Source organism: Epinephelus lanceolatus, chromosome 16 (assembly GCF_041903045.1).
Source record: "Epinephelus lanceolatus isolate andai-2023 chromosome 16, ASM4190304v1, whole genome shotgun sequence".
Classification (NCBI taxonomy): Eukaryota; Metazoa; Chordata; class Actinopteri; order Perciformes; family Serranidae; genus Epinephelus; species Epinephelus lanceolatus.
In genome coordinates this window covers 36,869,736-36,893,116 of record NC_135749.1, presented here as the reverse complement: position 1 = coordinate 36,893,116, position 23,381 = coordinate 36,869,736, and the positions used below count along the sequence as shown (strand labels likewise).

The 23,381-nt window shown below is 39.8% G+C and overlaps 2 protein-coding genes and 1 long non-coding RNA gene across 3 annotated transcripts in view; 1 reads left to right on the top strand and 2 right to left on the bottom strand.

Moving 5' to 3' along the window:
- Window positions 1-205: 205 nt before the first annotated feature.
- LOC144467443 (uncharacterized) lies at window positions 206-2,561 on the bottom strand. The gene is made up of 2 exons (XM_078176053.1): window positions 1,819-2,561; window positions 206-1,458 (listed from the first exon to the last, which is right to left on the bottom strand). The coding sequence occupies exons 1-2, from the start codon at window positions 2,009-2,011 to the stop codon at window positions 491-493; spliced, it is 1,161 nt and encodes a 386-aa protein (XP_078032179.1). The 5' UTR covers window positions 2,012-2,561; the 3' UTR covers window positions 206-490.
- A 1,190-nt stretch (window positions 2,562-3,751) lies between these two features.
- LOC117263662 (uncharacterized) lies at window positions 3,752-8,802 on the bottom strand. Its single transcript, XM_033637256.2, has 2 exons — window positions 8,089-8,802; window positions 3,752-6,918 (listed from the first exon to the last, which is right to left on the bottom strand). Exons 1-2 carry the CDS (start codon window positions 8,276-8,278, stop codon window positions 6,029-6,031), a joined length of 1,080 nt encoding a protein of 359 aa, XP_033493147.2. The 5' UTR covers window positions 8,279-8,802; the 3' UTR covers window positions 3,752-6,028.
- An 11,797-nt stretch (window positions 8,803-20,599) lies between these two features.
- LOC144467442 (uncharacterized) overlaps window positions 20,600-23,381 on the top strand; it is a 91,128-nt gene continuing 88,346 nt past the window's right edge. The window contains exons 1-2 of the long non-coding RNA XR_013493639.1: window positions 20,600-20,776; window positions 20,964-21,092. This is a non-coding gene — a long non-coding RNA (uncharacterized LOC144467442). The remainder of the gene's footprint in view (window positions 20,777-20,963; window positions 21,093-23,381) is intronic.

The window sequence follows — 23,381 nt, the reverse complement described above, 5'->3', positions numbered from 1 at the left end:
AAAATACACCTAAATTCTGGAATATGTAAATATTACGACAGACATTGCTGTTATCTTACATCATCAGCTGTGTCCAATCTAAGTTTATCTAAAAGACTTGTAATTCAGATGAAATGACACTGAATACAGTACTAGCAGTTTAAGAATCAACTGTTGTTGATGTTTTACACACGGTGAGAGATCAATTCAAGAACAGGAGAGTCCATTAAATTATAAATACATTGTATTATTGGGAGCTAAGTCAAGTCATTTCATTTATTAATCACAAATGTTGATGATAGTGATGTAGAGGGAACATTAACATTTTTTAAGACAACTTAAAACAAGTCTAATCAAAGATTATACTAATCAAATAATGAAATCAAAGATCATCTATTAAAGATTAGACTTAATTTGGAGTCTGTATCAGTCTTAATTCTGACTGTTTCCTAATCAGTGTTTAACAAAGTCTTGCCGTCAGTACTTAAATTCCTGCCGGAAAAAAAATGTTTCAACAAGCATCTCCACAGCTTGAATTATTACTGCTGCTCTCACCAACACACTTGTGTCTTTTGACAAAACAGGGCCGAGTGTATCTTTTATTGCAAACGCTGCAACTAAATGGTTTCTCTCCTGTGTGGACAGTCAGGTGTCGTCTCAAATCTCCCTTTAGTGCAAATCCTTTACTACAGATTGAACAACTAAATGGTTTCTCCCCTGTGTGGACAACCAAATGTCGTTTCATATTTTGTTTTAGTGTAAATTTTTTACTGCAAACTGAACAACTAAATGGTTTCACCCCTGAGTGGAAAGTCAAGTGTCGTCTCAGGTGTTGCCTCTGTGCGAATCTTTTACTACAAACTGTACAACAAAATGGTTTCTCCTCTGTGTGGATTCTCATGTGTTTAACCAAACTGTTACTGAGACTGAAATTTGCTTTACAAACTGAGCAGGTGAAACAATTTTTTCCCGCATGATCTCTTAATGATGTTTTTCCAGTATTATAGTCCATATCACTGACGGGTACTTCATTGTTTTGCAACAAGTTTGAATCTGACTGAGATTCCTGTGTCTCCTCCCAATCTCTACTGTCATCAGTCTCTAGTTCAGAGTGTAAAGTCCTCTCAATGGTGTCTGGTTGTAGATGTGTGTCTGAATCTGAGTTCCTGGCTGGTTCTGGTCCTCCACAGTCCTCTCCATCAGCTTCTGTTTCCATCTGTTCAGTTTGTCTCTTATAAAACTGTGAGGACTGGGGTATCTCCTCATCTTCTTCTTCACTCTTCACAGAGACAGAAGTGAGTGTGAACTTGACATCAGCCTCCTCCAGCCCTTGAAGCTGCTCTCCCTCCTGACTGCTCCAGAGTTCCTCCTGTTCCTCTTTAATGTGTGGGGGCTCTGGGTCCTCCTGGTCCAGACTGGAGCTCCACTCCTGCTGCTCAGGGGAAGCCTCTTCTTTAACCACAAACGGCTGCTGGACATCTGTGGAGAATAATGAAAAACATACATATGATCAGAGGTAACACTGGCTGGCATATGCCAGCTTTTGGCTGTTATCACGCATGGTTTGTGGCGAAGCTCCATTACCAACTGGTAGTACTCCCCGTGATCCACCCTTTTTTAGAGTCTCGTGTACCCACACAGATCTCCGTTTCCCTGTACCCAACAGCCTTTCGCCCTCAACCAGAGCTACAGCAAGTATCCTCTGCCTGTCCATTTTAAGAACTAGCTTTCTTTCTCTACTTATGAACAAATATGCATGTACCGTCAAAAAGCGAGACGATGAGCCACTTTGAGATAAAAAGCCGTCAAAAATAATAAAACAATAAAACCAGTACAAACCTGCTCTGTGTGACCGAACTTCAGAGTTGTAAACAGCGTCCAGTAGTTTCCGTTGTCGGTGATTCTCTTTTGAACTGAACTCAAGTTTCTCCTCGTACTCTGCTATCGTTGTTTCAAACAGCTCAAAGATCTCTTCAGCAGCCGCAGTTAGTCGCTGGTTGACAAAAGCTCTCAGCATTTGAACTTTAGACATTATTTTTACAAATTACAGGAATTTTTCCTCAAAAACACTCAAGTTAAAATGGTTTGTTCGATCTTAGGTGCGCTGCGGTGAAAGATTACATTCGCGTCCGCCTACTTCCAGCTAGCGAGCTAACCTCATTAGCTTAGCAGAACACCGGGGGCTTATCCAGACGTTTAAAATTGGAGGGAGCAGCACACCATCCATTCAGACGGGATTACCTGGACATTGTGGGTCCATGACAATTTGTTATCCTTCGAATTGTTACTCCGACTCCGCTGTGGTCGCATTCCGTTTCCGTATATTTCTAGCTAGCACACTATGCTAACTTCATTTAGCATTCTTAGCTAACAGAGATGAGTCTGCGGTGAAACGTCCCGAAAACTTAGAAAAAGTCCATTTAAACAAGTTTATCTTAACGTACGGAATCCGGTGGTTCACTCCGGTTGTATCTGATGAAGTAGGCGATGAAAAGAGCAGGGCTCACGGCGGAGAAAAGGGTTTTCAGCAAAGACCTGTCAACACACCCCTTCTAGCAGACTGCAAACAGGAAGTAAACCTGCTGCCAGCACCGCTTCTTCAAAATAAGTGATCACACTATTTTACTCACTGTGCTAGTTGTGTTGCAGAATGGCCCATGAGAATGTTATTTCATACAGTTTATTGTATTATTGGATCAGTATTATTGATATATCATGATTTAAGCAGCATCTTGAGTAAAAAAAAGTAAAGGATTCTCCCCTCTCTCTTCCACATACACATACACACAATGATATTCCCTGCATTTATAAACATGTATCAGTCTAGCAAATAACAGGTTAGGATGAACTGTGACTGTATTTTCCATAATGGTATCATAAAAAAATATTGCAAATGCTACAGTATGGAATTTGCGACATTATTAATGCACCAACTCTACTACAACTCACATTAAGATTACTTGTTTGAGACCTTAATGATGTTGTATTCTTTGACGAAGAACTCTGTCATTCTGTTTACATATTTGTATTCGTTTTTCTGTTAAACTTTTCTCCCTTTTTTGTGAAATATTAGATCATTTTACCTCTTTGGGCCTCAAACGTTGACTTACTTACAAGAAACCATGTCACATTTTCCCAGGTTTAGAGGGGAAATGTCTCTTTGGTGAAAATGCTAACAACTCAGAGACACCTGAAACACATCTGGTTACTTGTTAGTGGTTACAAGACTTTGAGCCTCTGTTCAATCATTAAATACACATCATGACTAAATGTATCACACTGTATGTCCATCCATTTTGTAAGGTCGCCAGATTATCGCAGGGAGATAACCATTCACACTCACATTCACACCTACGGACAATTTAGAGTCACCAATTAACCTATCCCCAATCCGCATGTTTTTGGACTGTGGGAGGAAGCTGGAGTACCCGGAGAAAACCCGCGCTGAAATGGGGAGAACATGCAAACTCTGCACAGAAAGGCTCCCACACCCGGGATCGAACCAGGAACCCTCTTGCTGTGAGGTGACAGTATGGTTGCACAATATTTCTGTCTGAAATATAGAGGAGGAGAAATGTAAAGTAGCATAAAGTGAAAATAATCCAGCACACTTATTTGACAGCTTTAGTTACGAGTTACTTCTCAAATCAGGATTCTGTGCACAAAATATACGAAAAGCTCCTAAATGATGATTAATTTTTGTGGATTAAAGGACCCAACAGAATATTAAATTAAAGCTGAAATGATTGATTGATCAAACAACAGAAATTAATCAACAGAAGATTCATTTTTAATACCTCTTCTAACCACTTCTACTCTAAGATTTCCCTTTGGTGGAGGATAGATGATATATTAATGGTATGGAATGGTACATTGACTAAGCTATATGCCTTATGGAGTACATCAATTGTACATTCACATTACTGTCTTTCACTTCAGAGCTTGATCTTGATAAAAGAAATTTCTTGGATCTCACCATATGAACAGCAATTATACATTATGCTCAAAGATTGAAACCCCTTTTGTGAAAATACTCTTCTAACAGATAGTAATTATATGCAGCCAACCTGCCAAAAATGGGTGATAGACCTCTTTCTCATTGCCAGTAGACCAGAGCTGTGTACATGGCTCTGCAGTAGATGAGTATGTCTTTCTGTTTTTGTTTTTTACTTCTGGTGTGTCACATTCAACCTCATGAATGCACTGAAAAACATGTTAGTAAAAAGCAGAGAGCTGTGTTTATATCAGTAATTGTGTCAATGGAACCTAAGTCGTTAATTTATAAATCACAAATGTTGACCATAGTGCGGTTAAGTGCACAAAATATACTATGAGATGTTTTGAAACTTTCAATCAATGAATACATGAATGAAGAATATTTAGTAGGATGAATACTGATTTTCTGCCTAAGGATAGTCTGGTTCCAGGCCTATATACAACTCAATGGTTTGCTGGTTAGGACAAAGGAGCAAAGCTGAGGTTCCAGGCCAGTCTTTTCATTTGAAGATAGTTTGGTTTATCTGATAACAGAAGAAAAGGAATAAAATCTAGACACCATAGTTCCTAATTTCAATAGATAACCCAACAAAGGCAGTTTAGCGTCACAATTTTAACAGTGTTAAGTTAGGCATAAAGAGAAAAACTTCCCACTAATGAAACTTATCTATACAGCAAATTAATCATAAACTACTAAAGCTGATTTAATGCATTTAATCAAAAGAAAACCTACATTTCACACAAACAGTTCAAACAATAGGAAGGAAAAGTCATCCACATGTGGCAAGCCAGCTCTTGGTTCTCTAGGGGTTTGCCATAGGTGAGCTGACTGCCTATAAAGGCTCTGAGGCTCCGCCCATCCAGGGAGCAAAGAGACAGATTGAGGAAGGTTAAAGGGGAGGGGATTTTCAATAATACATGTTATACCAAAAACACAGTGTCCAGAAAACAAAATAATGTTGAGAACAAATAACAGAATCAAGAATTGTCAACAGTTGAACAAGAATATATTTTTGACTGGTTAGACATGTTGGCCAAAAGATTGATTTTACTACCCTACATTCATTGTACTGTGTGCCACCCGGGTCTGGTGGAAGTGAGCTAACATTGCTGCTTCTTTGGTGATTACAGTAAGTAACGCCGCCTGACCCAACAGTGTTGCTGTGGAAACGTCATGTTGACCCTCTGGTCTCCCCCCAGGTTGCCCCAGTGAGTAGGTGGTTCAATTTTGAGTCACAAACTCCCTTTACGTGTTGTGAACAACGTTATCAATGTATAGACCTGTTAGTAAACAGTATAATGTTTTTTTTGGTGGGTGGGGCTTAGCTGGAGTCAAAAAATTGTCTCTACAGACATTAGCTAGTGCTAGCTAGCAAGTTCTGTTGACTTGTTTTCGACAATGGAGGAAGATGATGCAAGTGGTGCATTCAGAAATACTCATTCCAAAGGCTGGAGTGCACTCTGGCACAAACTGAACAGTTCATAAATTCGGAGTGCTGTCTGAGTGTACCGTTTGATTATCCACAGCACCACATTCTCCAGGGGGTAGAGTGCGCTCTGTCTGGGGAAACGAAGCCGCACAGTGCCAAGCCAGGTGAATGTGTGACTAACTTAACTGTTCGTTAATTCATGTAGAAATATAACACTCCCTTTCTTCAACCAACAGGGCTCTCATTTTAGTGACACATAACACAAGACAACATTTTAAGAGTCCTATGTAGCCTACAGCCCTGTGGTCCTGAGTCCTGTTTTGCCTCCAGCTAATGAAATGACATCATAGTGAGGTCAACCCTCAAAGGGTCTACTATATCTTACATCTCACATGATGTAGTGTAGTTTTAATTATCCAGTTAGTTACTGGTTAACAGGTGGGAGGCTATCGAAAGAAAAATCTACAAAAATTGACATCCCTAACAGAATTACAACACTTGTGCAGCTTCATTTTGTCTGAGAAGACTTTGTATCATCCTGAAATCTACAGTGTTAAACCAAGTCTTGCCCTCAGTGCTTAAATTATGCTGGAAAAAATGTCTCAACAAGCATCTCCACAGATTCACTTATTGCTGCTACTCTCACCAACACACTTGTGTCTTTTGACATAGTTGAGTCGAGTGAATCTTTTATTGCAAACACTGCAACTGAATGGTTTCTCCCCTGTGTGGATAATCAAGTGTTCTTTCAGAGTTCCTTTTAGCGCAAAACTTTTACGACAAACTGAACAACTAAATGGTTTCTCCCCTGTGTGGACAGTCAAATGTTTTTGCAGATGTCCTTTTCGCGCAAATCTTGCATCACAAACTGAACAACTAAATGGTTTTTCCCCTGTGTGGACGATCAAGTGTAGTTTCAGGTGTTCCTTTTGTGCAAATCTTTTACCACAAATTGAACAACTAAATGGTTTCTCCCCTGTGTGGACATTCATGTGTCTTCTGAGATGATGCTTTAGTATGAATCTTTTACCACAAACTGAACAACGAAATGGTTTCACCCTATTGTTTTGTGGCGGGTTTAAACCTGACTGAAGTTCCTGAGTGTCCTCCCAATGTCTACTGTCATCAGTCTCAGGTTCTGAGTGTGAAGTCTTGTCATCAGTAGCTGGTTGTTGCAAAGGACTATCTGGATCTGAGTTCCTGGCTGGTTTTGGTCCTCCACAGTCCTCTCCTTTAGCTCCTGTTTTCATCTGTTCAGTTTGTCTCTTATGAAACTGTGAGGACTGAGCATTCTCTTCATCATCTTCTTCGCTCTTCACAGGGACTGAAGTGAATGTGAACTTGATACCAGCCTCCTCCAGCCCTTGAAGCTGCTCTCCCTCCTGACTGCGCCAGAGTTCCTCCTGTTCCTCTTTAATGTGTGGGGGCTCTGGGTCCTCCTGGTCCAGACTGGAGCTCCACTCCTGTTGCTCAGGATGAACCTCTTTTTTAACCACCAACAGCTGTTGGACATCTGTGGAGAATGATAAAATACATACAACCCTCTGAGAAACTTTCATGTTAACACTTACACCACTAATAGCACTACTTTCTTAAACATTTGCACCTGGCTGTGTCAGGTAAAAGTTTGCTTTAGGGGGCAATACAGTAAAAGTTAAAAGAACAAAGGTTAATCATACTAAATGGTCATAAACAAACTGTTCCCCAATTAAGTAAGACTAGTTTAAAAAATATTTATGAACAAATATGCATTCATATTCAAAAAGTAAGAAAATGAGCCACTTAGTGATAATGAACAGCTCAGTGTGGTATCTACTTTTATTGGCATTATTTTGTTTTTGAAAAACAAAATAACTTCAGATGATGCTGAGAAATTGATTCATGCCTTTATTTCAAGCTGACTCAACTACTATAACGCACTTTTTTCTAGGCCTTCCAAAAACAAAAAAAACACCACTGAGAGACTTCAGCTCATTCAAAACTCTGCAGCTCAGCTACAGGACAGAGGAGAGAGCACATCAGGCCAGTCTGCGCTGCTCTGCACTGACTTCCTGTTACTTTCACAATTGATTTTAAGCTCCTCTTCCTTGTATACAAAGCCCTAAATGGACTGGGAACTAGCTACATTGCTAAATCCCTTGTTAACTATTTGCGTCAAAGAGCACTGTGATCATCTGCCGCTGGTTTATTGGAAGTCCCCAGAAACAGCCTTTGGGGTGCAGCCTTTCTCAATTACGCTACAAAGCTATGGAACACACTACCTATTGATATCAGGGAAGCCAGCTCGCTGTATACTTTTAAAAGAATGCTAAAAACATATCTGTTCACTTTAGTCTTTAACTAGCTCTTACTTTCCTCATATAGGTCCTAAACTCTTTCTTTGCATGCTTTTACTTTCTATTTATGCTTCACGCTGTTGCAACTTTAAAGTCTTATCTGTTTTTTATGATTTTTAGTTTTCTGTTCTGATTTTATGCTGTTTTATGTTAATTCTATTTTCATGTGAAGCACTCAGTGCCTATAGTGCCCTAATTGTAAACCACTCTGCATTTCTTGTATGAAAGGTACTAAATAAACAAAGTTCATTATTACTACTATTGTTATTCTCATTATCATTTAGGTAGAGGATCTGAGTACTTCCTCAACCACTGGTTGTGATAATAAAACAATAACCAGTACAAACCTGCTCTGTGTAACCGGACAGGGTTGTAAACAGCGTCCAATAGTTTCCGTTGTCGGTGATTCTCTTTTGAACTGAACTCAAGTTTCTCCTCGTACTCTGCTATCGTTGTTTCAAACAGCTCAAAGATCTCTTCAGCAGCCGCAGTTAGTCGCTGGTTGACAAAAGCTCTCAGCATTTGAACTTTAGACATGTTTACTGAATCACAGCAACTTTTCCTCCAGACACACTCCTTTAAAGATGGTTTATTCACTCTGATGTGTGCCGTGTTACTGGATACCGCCGCCTCCGTCTACTTCCAGCGAGCAATACAACTTCATTAGCTTCGTACGACACCGGACAATCCGCACTTTTTCAATTAGAAAGGACAGTGCAGACTCCATTCAGACAAGTTTATCTGGACATTGTGGGTTCAGGAAAAATATAGTTTGTTCTCTATCGAACAGTCACTCCGACTCCGCTGTGTGGCCGAGTTCTGTTTCTATTTCCAGCTTGCACACTATGCTAACTTCATTTAGCATTCTTAGCTAACAGAGGTGAGCCTACGGTGAAACGTCCCGAAAACTTAGAAAAAGTTCACTTAAGTTTTACCACACATACGGCCTCTGGTGGTTCACTTCGGTTTTATCTTATAGCTACTCTCACAGATAACTCTTCTACGTGACAGAAACAGCGGAACTCAAGGCGGAAAGAGAAGTTTTTGACAAACCTCCTCAACCAGACTCCGCACAGGAAGCGACACTGCTTCCGGCACCACTTCTTCAAAATAAAAGGTCCATGTCTGTCAATTATTCTGAGATCGTTGTAAAGCAGAGTGGCCCTTGTCAATGTTATTTCATACAGTTTATTATGTTATTGGATCATTATTACTGATACTTCATGATTTAAGCAGCATCTTGATATTAGTTAGTTAGTTCATATCCACAAATCCCAGTGTAATAACTCTAAACCCTCCTTGAAAATGACACCAAGTCACACATGAAAACCATTTTTCCGAAAACCAGAAGGCTGTTAAGACGATAAATTCGTGCACCTTCTTAATGTATTTGTATTTAATATTGTTTTCGGGCTTTGTTTATGTCCTGTTTAATTATATTTTTTGTAATGATGTATGTCACTTCTATGTGGTTTGTATTCGATTGTTTAATAAAGAATTAAAACAACATGAAACGAAATACTCCTCCTCCTTCTCCTTCTCCTCCTTCTTCTTCTTCCTCTTCTTCTCCTTCTTCTTCTTCTTCTTCTTCTTCTAACCGCAGCTTGCGACCAAGGTGCTGCCATCTTCTGGAGTTAGTTAACTCCTACAATGTCCACTTAAAGTCTCTTCCTGTTGTTACGAGGAAGCTGACCAGGCAGCTCCTGCCTTGTTAAATTTCTCCAGTCACCGTGGGGCGTCCTGTTCTACATATCTACCAAGTTTAGTAAAAATCGATATGGCAGTTAGGCCTAGATAAGAAATTAGCTCTCTAGCGCCCCCATTTTGTTTGATGGGGTCAATAATGGAGGGGTCCCCTCAGATTATGTGTGGTCATATGCCTACAAAGTTGCGTGGTGATCGGTGAAACCCTTGAGATGTTATACACCTTTATGTGATGAGCCACGCCCTCCGCAATATTCATTGCCTTATAGAAGCTCAGTTTTAGTAAGTTTTCCAACTTTTGCCAAGAGGGAACTTTAGATATTGGTCCCTAGATTATGTTCACTGAGTTTCATGCAGATCGGTCAAACTTCCTAGGAAGAGATCGATTTTAAGTGTTTTTCAAAAAATTCAAAATGGTGGAAAATCTATACAACCGGAAGTTATGGGTTCTAGAGGTATATTTGTTCCTCATGAGGAGAGGCATCTCTGTGCAAAGTTTCACGTCTCTACGACATACGGGGCATGAGATATGTCCATTCAAAGTTTGCAATTTCAATCAGTTGCTATAGCGCCCCCCTTTGGCCAATTGATGTAATACTGCTTCATTCGCATCCTCCCATTACCTTCTACCACTGTGCCAAATTTCACATGGATTGACCAAGTCAGTGAGGAGAAAAACGTGGAACAGACACACACACACACACCCACAGACACCACCATAGACAGAGTTTTCGTCATTATATAGTAAGATATAAAGCGGCCATGATCTCATGGTGATGACCGTCTTCTCTTTCATATTTCCCTCTCTATTTCTCAATAAACGGACTTCATCTTGAATAGAGTGTAAGTGTCTTCCTCCGACTTCCTGATCCTAGTGCAGCTGCTCTCCTTTAGTGATCTCTGTCCATACTATGCCTTTACCCTCTGCTTTTGATATTTTAATATTTGTTTCTATGACGTACCCGAGTAGGAATCTTAATAAATATGGCTGCAGTGCCCTGTTTTCTCATTCTATCATGGATTGTTGTGATTTCATACATTAAATCTTGATGGTTATTGTTAATGCCTGACATGAGACTGCACGGGGCGAGTCAAGTCAAATTTTCCTTAGTTTGTTTCTTTCACGTGACCTCCAGCATGCACTGGGGCCGTTTGCAGCTAAATGCGGGGGAGCGTGTTGGGATGAGAGTCAGCACCTCCAAATCTGAGGCCATGGTTCTCAACCGGAAAATGGTGGATTGCTCCCTCTGGGTTGGGAGGGAGTTACAGCCTCAAGCAAGAGAGTCCAAATATCTTTGGGTCTTGTTCACAAATGAGGGTAGAATGAAGCACGATATGGATCAGCAGTTTGGTGTGGCTTCTGCAGTGATGTGGGTGCTGCGCCAGACCACTGTGGTGAAGAGAGAGCTGAGTCAAAAAGCAAAGCTTTCGATTCACTGGTCCATCTACATCCCGACCCTCACCTATGGTCATGAGCTCCGGGTAGTGACCAAAAGAATGAGATTGAAATTAGTTGTCTACGTGGGGTGGCTGGGCTCAGCCTAAGAGATAGGGTAATGAGCTCGACATCCAGAGGGAGCTCGGAGTAGAGCTGCTGCTCCTTTGCGTCGAAAGGGGTCAGTTGAGGTGGTTTGGGCACCTGATTAGGATCCTCCTTGGCACCTCCCATTACTCTGGGCATAGTCTCGCTCACCAGACCTTTCTCAAGAAAAGAAAGGTCTGGCTGGGCCGACTCTCACTTTGAGATTGGAGAAAAAAACACCCCGGCTGCTTGTACTTCTTTCAACCAATCACAGTCGTTCTGGGCAGTGCCACAGCAACGGTGCGCTTGCAAAAATATTGCCGGGGGGAAACAGGTTTTGGTGTAACACACCCACAAAAATATCACCTACAAGACGCAAACCATGGCAGAAAAATGGCTACATCCCCGCAAGATCAAACACTGCAAAAGTTAGTAAAGGACGTGTTGAAAACGGTTGAAAACTGCTACACAACCGGAGGTGGTAGGGCGGGACTTCAGCAGGTGGCTCGTTCCGCCCAATGAGAGGCTGATCTCTGCAGCGAACTTCTGCCCACTCAGACTACTCCGGGCACGTCCCACTGGTAGGAGGACCCAGAACACGCTGGAGGGATGACCCGTCTGTAAAAACCAGTGCATACTGTAGTCTTTATACTTACATCTCTGATATTCCTTTGTATTTGTTTATTTTTGTGTCTCCCTGAATTAATTTTGCTTGTTTTTTTGGTAGTTTTCTGTCTGTTTGTAGTCATTTTGTGTCTTTGAGATCATTTTTTGTGTCTCTTTGTGGTTGTTTTGTGTCTTTCTTGATCATTTTGTGTGTTTTTGTCATCATTTTGCGGATGTTTTGTGTCTCTTTGTGGTTGTTTTCTGACTCCTTGTGGTCATATTTGTGTGTTTGAGATCAATGTTGTGTCTTTTTTTGGTCCTTTTCTGTCTCTTTGTCATCATTTCACCAATGTTTTGTGTCTCTATGTGGTTGTTTTGTGTCTCCTTGAATTATTTTGCATCTTTTTTGGTTTTGTGCCTTTTTTTTGGTAATTTTGTGTCTCTTTGTGGTCATTTTGTGTCTTTTTTTGGTCATTTTGTGTATCTTTGTCATCATTTTGTGTCTCATTGTGGATGTTTTGTGTCTCTTTGCGGTTGTTTTGTGTCTTCTTGAGTTACTTTTGCATCTTTTTTGTGTCTTTGTAGTTGTTTTTGTGTCTTTGAGATCATTTTGTGTCTCTCTGTGGTCATTTTGTGTCCCTTTGTCATCATTTCGTGGTTGTTTTATGTCTCTTTTTGGTTGTGTTGTGTCTATTTTAGTCATTTTATGCCTCTTTGTGGTTGTTTTTGTTGTTTTGCCTGTTTTGCAGTGAATTTAGTGTCTCTTTGCTGTTCCTTTGCATCCTTTTGTAGTGTTTTTGTGTCTCTTTGGGGTCATCTTGAGTCTCCTCCTGGTCAGTATGTCTTAATTTAAGTGATATTTTAGTGGAGGTAAAGGTGGACCCTGATATCTTGGGCCTCGGGCCTGTGCCCAGCAGGGCAATTAAATAATCCATCCATGCATATGTGTCATGTTCATGCAGGCAGTGTGCTGGTATTACCAAACAATAAGCATGGTAATTTATCCTCTAGACTGTCAAAATTGTTTGAGCTCTGAAAACTTCCTGAAGTGACGAGATGCACTGTAAAAAGAAACTGATTGTTAACTTAAAAAAGCTAGTAATTTCCGCTTCCTTAAAATTTTAAGTTGACTGAATTTGAGATGACAAGTTGAAGTAATTTTGTAATGATTTGAAGATTTAAGGCAGCCAATAACTTTTTAGAATTAAAACAAATAGCTTCTTTTTACAATGTGTGTGCGCAGGGCCCAGCAATCTGGTATTTTGTGTGTTTTGAGTTTGTCACAATTACTGGATTAAATCTGATGATTTTATTTGAAAACATGTTGAATTGGTTTTCATGTGAATAATTTAGTTATGCTGTTTAACATTAATAGCTGAATTAAAACACACAAAAAACTGAAACTGAGATTTTTTTTTTAAATTTTCACCTGTTTTTTTTTTTTTTTGGTAATTTTCAGTGCATTTGTTGAAAAATGTCAGTAAAACCAACACAGACTGTTTTTCACTCTTTTCACCTTCTGCAAATGTTGCAATGCTTAACATGTCCAATAGATGGCGATAGAGATTTTAAAAGAAATCTTGCAAATTTGGATTCTCTGATCTGGAGTCATGGGAGTGTGAATGACATTTTTTAATTCTTCTTTTTTTTTATTTCTTTTATTAGGGGTTTAAAACTGGCATCTTATCCCATTTTGCAGAAAAATTGGGATGTGGAAAGTTTCAAGTGCTCACTTAAAATATTAAATGACAAAATGTAGGAAAATTGGATTCAGAAGAGTTCAGGTCCTGCTGCTGAGAGATAATGATCTGTCCAAGGTGCTGAAACAACCCCAGCTGACTTCTGCAGCAGTTTTCTCTGTTAAATGATGTAATGTCTGTGGCTAGATTAAGATTCCTGTCGGCTGTTGGTCATTACACCTCAAAGGGATACTTTGTAGCATCACTCAATGGGTATTTTCCCTTCGAGCTTTTAGGATTTCTTTGCAGTGTAACAATGAAAAAATAATCGGGAAGAGTGCTGTTCAGACAGTCAGGGGTTAGGCTGACACATGACGCACAGGCTATCTGTTACATAATGTGTTGAGATATGGGTATCAGTTTTCCTCCATGCAAAGTAGAATTAAACAATCACACTTTGTTTATCATTGGACACACATTGAATAAAGTCACTTCTGCACCATCTGATCATCTTCTTCACTGGAAAATGCTACATGTACATTCAGTATTTTTAAAGTACATTTCCTGATTTGTGTCTGTCTCTTTCCAGTGGTGTATGCACACCCTGTAAAGGGAGAAAAAGGGCATCTCTTCAGCAGGAAGAGTTAGGTTTGGGCTTCAAGAGTGAAAATAACACCACGCAAAAAGGCATATCAGATACCAAAATAACTGACATGGATTTATAATACGAGACAGGAATTTTTTTCTTTTTTTTTTCTCTATCAACAATGTACCTCACACAACACATGGTCGTACAGTAAAAATTCCATATTGGCATAACAATACTCCAAAACTAGCTCAACCACAACAAATACAAACTGACAAAAAGGCATTCTTGAAGAAATAAGTACAGACCATTCACAGTTTTAGATTTCACCACTTGTCATTTCTCACCACCCCTCAGCTTCAATAAACTTTTCCCACCTATCAAAGTAACCTTGCTTATATGTATAATATCCTTCTAGAATAGTCTAGTGTTTAATGAAGCCCTTAAATCTATAGATGTTTAAAGATTGACTGTATCGTCAGAAAATTTCTGGAGGAAGCATCCACTGGTGTTATGTTTGAAGTCTGCTGTATAGATAGTGTACAGGAACGGGGCCAGGACAGTTTCTTGTGGTACCCCTGTGCTGCTCTGGATTGTGTCAGAGTATGTTGCTGTTCGTGTCCATCCCTTTATGACCACAGTGTACCCATCTTCTGATGGCTACTTCCAGCAGGATAACGCACCATGTCACAAAGCTCAAATCAACTCAAACTGGTTTCTTGAACATGACAATGAGTTCACTGTACTCCAATGGCCTCCACAGTCACCAGATCTCAATCTAATAGAGCACCTTTGGGATGTGGTGGAACAGGATATTTGCATAATGGATGTGCAGCTGACAAATCTGCACCAGCTGTGTGATGCTATCATGTCAATATGGACCAAAATCTCTGAGGAATGTTTCCAGCACCTTGTTGAATCTATGACACTAAGAATGAAAAAGGGGGTCTACTAGCAAGGTGTACCTAATAAAGTGGCCAGTGAGTGTATATCAAGGCTTATGTCATACTTTTGTACATACTGAAAATGATTGTTTTATTTATTATAAAGCCTTCATATGTCTGTCTAAATGAAATACGTCTGATATGTCACAGAGAGCAGTAAGACATGTATATTCCCACATAAGAGATGGACATTCCAGCCCAGCCTCTTATTGACTCAGTGAATTAAGTGGAAACTGGTCCCACAACTATTTCTGAGGTCTTTCCAGATGAATTTCACTTTTTATGGGAAATGAATATGAGAAGTCACCAAGGGAAGTGATAACAACCTTTGGTCATCTGGGACAGTTTCTTCCCTGAATAATGCAGGAAGTCATCAGATATTTCAGAGCCAATGAAAATGGTTGCTGTTGATGATGTGAATGGCACAGAAAGTGAAATTCATCTGGAATGTATTTAGTCGAAACCTTTCCTTCAGCTTCCTCCAAGGTCATATGTCAGAATTTGTCTTTGCCTGTAATGTGAACATGAACTGATGTAGCAGACAATGTTAGAATCATACACACACACATATGGGAAGTGAATGTGATATATACACATATGTATATATATATATATATATATATATATATATATGTATACATATATATATATATATATATATGTATATATCCCTCTATGGTATGCATTATACAGTCAGTTGGTTAGAAAATGACTAAAATAGACCAAGTAAACCTAATTTAAAGAAATAAAAAAAAAACTTAAAAAAAAAAAAAAACACAGAGTGGTTACGATACCTTAAAGCGACACTGTATGTATGGCAAGAACTGATAATTATTGTTTAAAATCCAAATAAATTTCCAACAATATTCATGCAAAATATCCAAAAAACTTTAGGTTTAAATTCATGCCATTTGAAAGGGTGAAACAATAAATAATAACTATTTTCATGAGTGTTTGTCTGAACGTTACCCTCAGAAAACACTGCATCACTGTGGAACAGCCCATATGCATTAAAGAGTGTAGCAAACTTTATATAAACAATTTATCAAACTAAACTGTCATAACCCTTTCAAAACAAGATAGTGAGTTATCTATCATATCGAGATTATCTCCCCACCCAGTAGTTATATCATAACTATTGGAATTATCCCCACCTGGGCTAATTAACGTGGAAAATTAATAATCTTTAAGAATATTAACCTAAAGTGGTGTGCACTTTACGTGGCCGGCATGCACCAGGCTATAAAAGCCCCACCTTGCACATGCACCCACTGATTCATTGATTTTCACTTTTTTTTTTTGATCAAATGTTTTATTTCTTTTTTTTTCCTTTTTCCCCAAAGACAGTTACAACATAAAAAAAAGGCCAGTGAGATTTGTTTCTCAAAAGAAAAAAAAAGGTTATGCATATATACATATACATATAAACACATACACACATATGTAAATGCGTATGCACACATACATACATACATACATACATACACACATGCATGCATGCATACACACATGTAGTCGCAACGATAACAGTAGTTGTCATTAACATCACCACCATCATTATCACTAATACTATATGTGCATGCACACATAAATACATACATACACATGCACATATGCACACATACAGATATCTAAGCATACCTACACACATGTGTAAAAACATGTCACTGGCATTCCATGGGTATAGTGTCTCCATGTTGTGAGTGGAGTGAAGTAAAAGTGAAAGAACAAGCAAACTAAAAAGAGACAGTATTCCATGAAAAAAAGAAAGAAAGAAAAAAATCCTCATCTGTCATGTAATCGAAAGTGCATTAATAAAATAATAAGGAAAAGAAAGAAAAAACAAAAATAAGGATAAAAATAAAATAACCCAACCCCCTCCCTGCCCCCAGGACCATCAGCAGCAACAGTAAAAAAAAAAAAAAAAAAGCAGAAAAAAAGGGCATAATCATTCAAGATTCGCTCCTTCACTTTCTCTGCTGCCGACTGCCATAAGCTAATATTAGATTCTTCAACTCCTGCCACCCAAGCAGTGGATACCTCCAGGTAAATTATATCTAAATAAGTCAAAATCCAGCTGCTTAAAGAGAGTTTATTGGGATGTTTCTACCTTATGGCAAGCAGCTTCTTGGCTGCTGTGAGGCCAGCAAGAATGAGTCTTTGGAGTTGTCTAGGTGCCGACAGCTGAGATATATCATTCAGGAGTGACATAGTTGGGAGTGCAGGTATAGTTAAAGAAAAAATATCAGACAATTGAGAGGACATATTTCTCCAAAAGCACGCAACAGGTGGGCATTCCCAGAACATATGGAGGAATGTGCCAGGAACTCCAAGGGTACATAAAGTACATTGCGGACCAGGCAAGAGACCCATCGCGTGCATTCTTCTAGGGGTCAAGTAGGCTCGATGTGCATAATTCAGGTGTATTTGTTGGTGGTCTGGATTATGAGAAGATAAACAGATACTGTGCCAGACTGATCTCCAACTAAAATCAGGATCCAATTCTGGGACATCCCTCCTCAATATTCTGTCTAGAGAGAGATCCTTATAGGAGGACTCAAGTAGGAAACTATAAAACTGAGAGACAAAACCCTTTGGTGCTACTCTATTATTAAAAAATCTGTGAAATGGGTGTTATTTTAGTGCTTTGTCCCACGGTACTCCATAAGCCTTCAGCGCTGTCCTGAGCTGTAAATAAAAGAAGAAGGATGTACCAGGAAGATCATACCAGCTTGTCAAATCTTGAAATGAACAGAGGCCACTGTCATTAAACATTTCCCATAAAATATGAACACCCTTTTTCTCCCACTGAGAAAAGGTAATAGGTCTCCACCCTATGAGTAATTGACTGTTATTAAAAATTGGGGTGTTAAGATGCCATTGACGTTTAATATTACAGGATTTCTGGGCATAACGCCAGGTTTGTATAACGTGTAATGAGAGGACCAAACCGTAGTCTGCATTGCTTGATGGAAATATTTGTATAAATGATGTCCTGGAGTCTCCATGGGGAAACTAGCTCCTCCTCTAGAGCCCACCAGGATACCTCCATTTTAGAATCGAACCAAGCAATTAATGGTCTTAGTGAAAAGGACCAAAAGTATAATTTGAAGTTTGGAATTGCCAACCCCCCATCCTGTTTTTTCCTTTGAGCAGTCGACATTTTTAGTCTGGGATGTTTACTGTTCCAGATAAATTTAGAAATTGCCGAGTGGAGTTTCTGCCAGTAGCCAGTAGGCGGCGGTAAGAGAAGTGATGAACTAACAAAATTAACTCTTGGTAATATGTTCATTTTAATTATTGAAGCTCGGGCTTGTAAAGAATTGGGTAGTCTCGACCATCTATTGAGGTCCTGGAGAATCTTATTAGATAAATTGGAGTAATTGTGTTTTACAGTCTGGTTTAATGTGGGAAATATTTCGATACCAAGATATATGTTCGACCATGGGAATGTCTGCCGGGAGAATGGTATTCCTGGCAGCCTCATTAATGGGTAAAAAAGCAGATTTTGGCCAGTTAATTTTAAAGCCTGACAGACTGCCAAAGTCTTCTATCGCCCTGAGCAGAATTTATTGATATCGAAGGGTTCTGCATAAAAATAAGGACGTCGTCCGCATAAAGAGCAATATGATGAAGTGTGCTTTGTATGGGTATAGGAAAAATATTCTGTGACTGTCTAATGAACTGTGCCAATGGTTCAAGAGAAAGCTCGAAGAGACCTGGACTTAAAGGGCATCCCTGTCTGGATGATCTTGAGACAGGGAAAAGTGATGAACAAATTTTCCCAGCCATGACCATAGCCGATGGTGCCGCATATAGTACTTTGATCATGTGACTAAACCCCTCCCCTAATCCCATTTTCTCAAGTACGGACCAAAGGTATGGCCACTCCAGCCTATCAAAAGCTTTCATTGCGTCCAAAGACATAATAGCTGTAGGTATTTTCTCATCTTTACAAACATCAATTATATGTAATAAACGTCTAAGATTGGGCGGCACGGTGGTGTGGTGGTTAGCACTGTCACCTCACAGCAAGAGGGTTGCCGGTTCGATCCCGGGTGTGGGAGCCCTTCTGTGCGGAGTTTGCCTGTTCTCCCCGTGTCAGCATGGGTTCTCTCCGGGCACTCCAGCTTCCTCCCACAGTCCAAAGACATGCAGATTGGGGATAGGTTAATTGATAACTCTAAATTGTCCGTAGGTGTGAATGTGAGTGTGAATGGCTGTCTGTCTCTATGTGTCAGCCCTGCGATAGTCTGGCGACCTGTCCAGGGTGTACCCTGCCTCTCGCCCGATGTCAGCTGGGATAGGCTCCAGCCCCCCCGCGACCCTCAAGAGGATGAAGCAGTTAGAAGATGAATGAATGAATGAATGAAACGTCTAAGATTGTCATTGGCTAGGCGTCCTTTTATAAAACCAGTTTGATCACAATGGACCAAAAAAGTCATGTATTTCTGTAATCGATGGGCCAGGACCTTGGCATAAATTTTGGGATCCGCACAGAGTAAGCTAAGAGGCCTATAGCTGCCACAGTCAGTCGGGTTTTTATCCTTTTTTACCAGTAAAGAGATAAGGGCTGTATTAACATCCCTAGAAAAACTGCTCTGCTCTATTGAGTGTTGAGTCATTGACAGTAAAAGGGGCCCAAGATATCCCAGAAAGTCAGGTAATACCATCCAGTCCTGGTGACTTTCCCCTCTGCATATCAGAAACTGCATTTTTAAGTTCACCTAAGGTGATGGGGGCCGCTAGGTGTACAGCATCTGCCTCTGTTAAATGTGGTAAATCAATTTGACTAAGAAAAGCCTTAAATTTAGTATTATCAAGGGTGATTTCTGACCTATATAAGTCCTGATAAAATGATCTGAAAGTATTGTTAATCTTTTTAGGATCTGTAGTTATCTCCCCCTGTTGGGTTCTGATAGAAGGGATATCTGCGAAATGCTCGTTAAAGCGAATTTTCATAGCCAATAAGTGACTATGGTTAGAACTGTGAAAATAATAATGTTGTCTTGTCCTGTGCATGAGAAATTTGGATCGCTGTCTAAGAATGGCATTAATTTCTTTCTTGACTACTTTCAACCTCAGAGCTGCCTGTTCAATATAATTAGTTTGAAGTGAGGAGACCAAGGTAGCATATAAGTTCTCTAATTCTTCCAATTTAGAGAGACGGTCTTTCCGTAAATTGGATGCAAATAGTGTAGTGTAGCTCCTAATAAATCCCTTCACTGCGTCCCATAATATTCTAGGATCTTCGACCGAGTTTATATTAAACTCTATGAATTCTGAGAGTTTATCCTTAAATTGTCTGCAGAAATTGTCATGTTTTAACAGGGTATTCATTGATTTTCACCTGTCAGAGTCGACGTGAGAGCAGAAAGAAAACAGAGAAGAGTTAAGCATTTTGTCCACTTACCTTCATTGTTGGAGAGATGGCCTTCGCGGGTCTGTCTCCAGCAGCTCACTCGAGTCTGATTCAGTCAGGGGGCAGTGTGCTGCGTCCCTTTAGGAGGTAGTTGCTGTCTCAAATCCGACAGAGTCATAATCCATACTGTGGCCACACTTACATCCATGGGCGTGGTAGTGGGGGGAAAAGTGGACCTGACTACCCAGGGCCCGAGTAGGGAGAGGGGCCCATGAAAATCCTGATTTTTTTTTTTTTTTTTTTTTTTGTGATGTTTTTATTTCGAATGAATTGGGCCCTCCAATTAATTGGTGTCATAATTTATTTCAAATATATTGATAACATCAACTGAGAGAATGAACACATATTGGACATTCTGGGGGCCCCCTCTTGGAGGCGCAAAAAGGTGTAGTCCGCCCGACAGCGATCGGCGACAAGTGTAACGTCAGTGAGCCCAGATTGAATGACCTGGGGGCTAGACATCATGCTGCCCAAAAAGCATAAATCGGGGTATCAAAAGAAGAAAGAGAGGAAAGAAAAAGAAAGAAGGCAGAATGAGGGGAGGCAGCTGTTGACTGCTTTCTTTCCCAAAGGTGAACCGAGTTTGCTTGTTGTGCAAAGTCCAATTAAAGTTAAAGTAGTCCACTCCAGACAGCTGGTGCTGATGTTTGTATGCTCACGTGAAGTCTTTAGCTTAGCTAGTTGCCAACCAGGCTGCTTGCGGCTGTAAGTATAAAGACAGTTATGGGCCAGCTAAGGTTAGTTGTCAACATTAACCAGTTTCAGAAACAAACAGTGGCGCTGGCGCAGCCGCAGCAGCTGGAGCAGCAGGAGCAGCAGGAGCAGCAGTGGCCAGTCCTGGCGGCTCTTCTGAAGATGAGGCTGAGATTAGAGATGAGCAAAGACAAGGTGAGATCGTTGTTCAAGTATTCAAGGGCGAGCTCCCCCCTCCAACCCCCCCTTACATTGGTATGTTGGTTCGCGAGGGAGAGAGAGAGAGAGAGAGAGAGAGAGAGAGAGAGAGAGAGAGAGAGAGAGAGAGCGAGCTGCTGACTGGTAGAATTGCTGCCTAAATGCGAGTTGTTTACCTTAAGTTTAAAGTAAGTTAGCCTTTTGGTTCAGTGCGTGTGCTATAGCCTATTGTCTACTAACAGCAGAGCTGAAAGTGAAACTCCGTGCTGAGACTTAATAAATGATCCACCTAGCAATATTTCTGCTGCATATATCAACATGTAAATAGCCTACCAATATCACTGTAGGCTCAAGTGCACACTAGTAATATATTAATTGAGCAATAAAGCAATTTATTATTTTTGTCTGGTAAAAAGCCTTAGCATTGCAGTGCAGTGCTGTGCTTAAAAGCTATTGTAATGCTAAATAAATTCATGATGTTACCAAAGCCAATGAATAATCATGTTAAATAACTGTGATCTCAATATCAATCAAAAATAATTGTGATTATGATTTTTGCCATACATTTTTGCCATAGATAGATAGATAGATAAATAGAGAGAGAGAGAGAGAGAGAGAGGTGTAGGTGGTGAGAAGAACATAGAAAAACAATTAGCTATTCGTCTCAATCTGGCTGAAAAATGGCTTAAAACATTTTTGCCTCTGCAACTTGCTGACCATGATGAATACTGTGTGTTATAGCAAATAATTAGGCTAGTCTAAGCATCTATTGTAGGAAAGCATATCTGATGTTTACTTCACGTTTGACTTTTAATGAACATATTTGCAACCTTTCACATTATCTTTGTACTTGTTCTAAATGGTAGATGTCAAGCGCTGTCAAGCGCCCTCTTGTGGATACTTACCAGTTATGACTAGTTGACAGCCTTAGAATTCAGCCCATAGCAACACAAAAATGAGCCCCATTTAAAAGACAATCTGTCAACATAATAAGCAATGCTTGGCCATATGTTTCATTATTTTTAGCAGTTTATCTTGCACTGAAATGGCTCTAGAAATACAAAGTGAGCTTGCTTTAAAAAGTAGGTTGGGTTATTTGTATGTTAAGAGGCTAATACCAATTCTTTATTCTTGTAGATGTAGAGAGTTCTGCATCAGATGCTGAATGCAAGGAAGGGTGTAGCTTAAAACCCTATTTATGCTTTTTTATTTTAAATAAATACCCCTTTTTTTTCTTTTCTTTTTTTTTTTTTTTTGCTCACGCGCCTCGTGCACTGGCATGGATAGGGGCCCACTGACATTGAGAGTGTACAGGGCCCAGAATTTGGTGCTACGCCCCTGCTTACATCTGTAGGTTCAGGGAAACTAATTGAAGACAGTAAGCAGCACTATTGCTATAGCTAAAGATTTTTTTATTTTTTTTATTTTTTTATTTAACCTTTATTTAACCAGGCAAGTCATTAAGAACAAATTCTAGAGTGCACTTTCTGGTCACATTTCAGTGACATCAAAAAAACAAGAAAAAAAGAAGAGAGAGATGATGGCAAGCCGGCAGGGCCCTTCTTGTGTGGGTTGTAACGTTAATATGCCAGTAGAGGATGGCCATGACTACTGTGTGTGATGTTTGGGAATTGAGCATGCAGTGGCTGCTCATGATAATCCAGCTTCATGCCTAAATTGCTTCTGCATGCTTGCTAGGCAAAAGGAAGCCCGTTCAAGGAGGTGGTCAAGAGTCAGTTTACAACACCAACGGCAGGGGCATGCTGGTTGGAGCTCTGTTCATCCTGACTTGCTCTGATGTGTTGCAAAAGTGGACAATGATATTCTCACAAGGTCGTGGTAGCCACAGTTTTTAGAGTCAGGCACTGCAGTTGCTGTCCATCGACTGCAAGACCCAAGTCATGATAGGAAATGCCTGACTCTTACCTGATCTAAGAGCTGATTGGTTTAGAGGTTGACTCAACAATATGACATTTGAGATAAACTTTTAATTTTAGTTGAATTTCAGAGATTTTATTTGTCTGATTCGAAGGTTTATTCTGTTAACAGGAAACGTGTTACTAATGGTGATGTTTAGTAGTCAGACAGGCTAAATACATTCATCATAAACTATATAGAGTCTGTTGTATATTAACAGTGGACTGTTTTGTTTATATAAGAATTTAACAGCAGACTCGTGGTCAGTGGAATGTGAGGATTCTTAAAATAACATCTGTACAGATGTGAAGCTCTGACTATATCTGACTGATCTGTAATGGGTTAGCTGTTGTCTTGTATTTCTTTCAT

Coding starts and splice junctions, on each gene's coding strand:
- LOC117263662 (XM_033637256.2), bottom strand. CDS start 8,278: ATGTCTAAAGTTCAAATGCTGAGAGCTTTTGTCAACCAGCGACTAACT. Junction 6,919..8,088: donor TGTCCGGTTACACAGAGCAG/GTTTGTACTGGT, acceptor CATTCTCCACAG/ATGTCCAACAGCTGTTGGTG.
- LOC144467443 (XM_078176053.1), bottom strand. CDS start 2,011: ATGTCTAAAGTTCAAATGCTGAGAGCTTTTGTCAACCAGCGACTAACT. Junction 1,459..1,818: donor AGTTCGGTCACACAGAGCAG/GTTTGTACTGGT, acceptor TATTCTCCACAG/ATGTCCAGCAGCCGTTTGTG.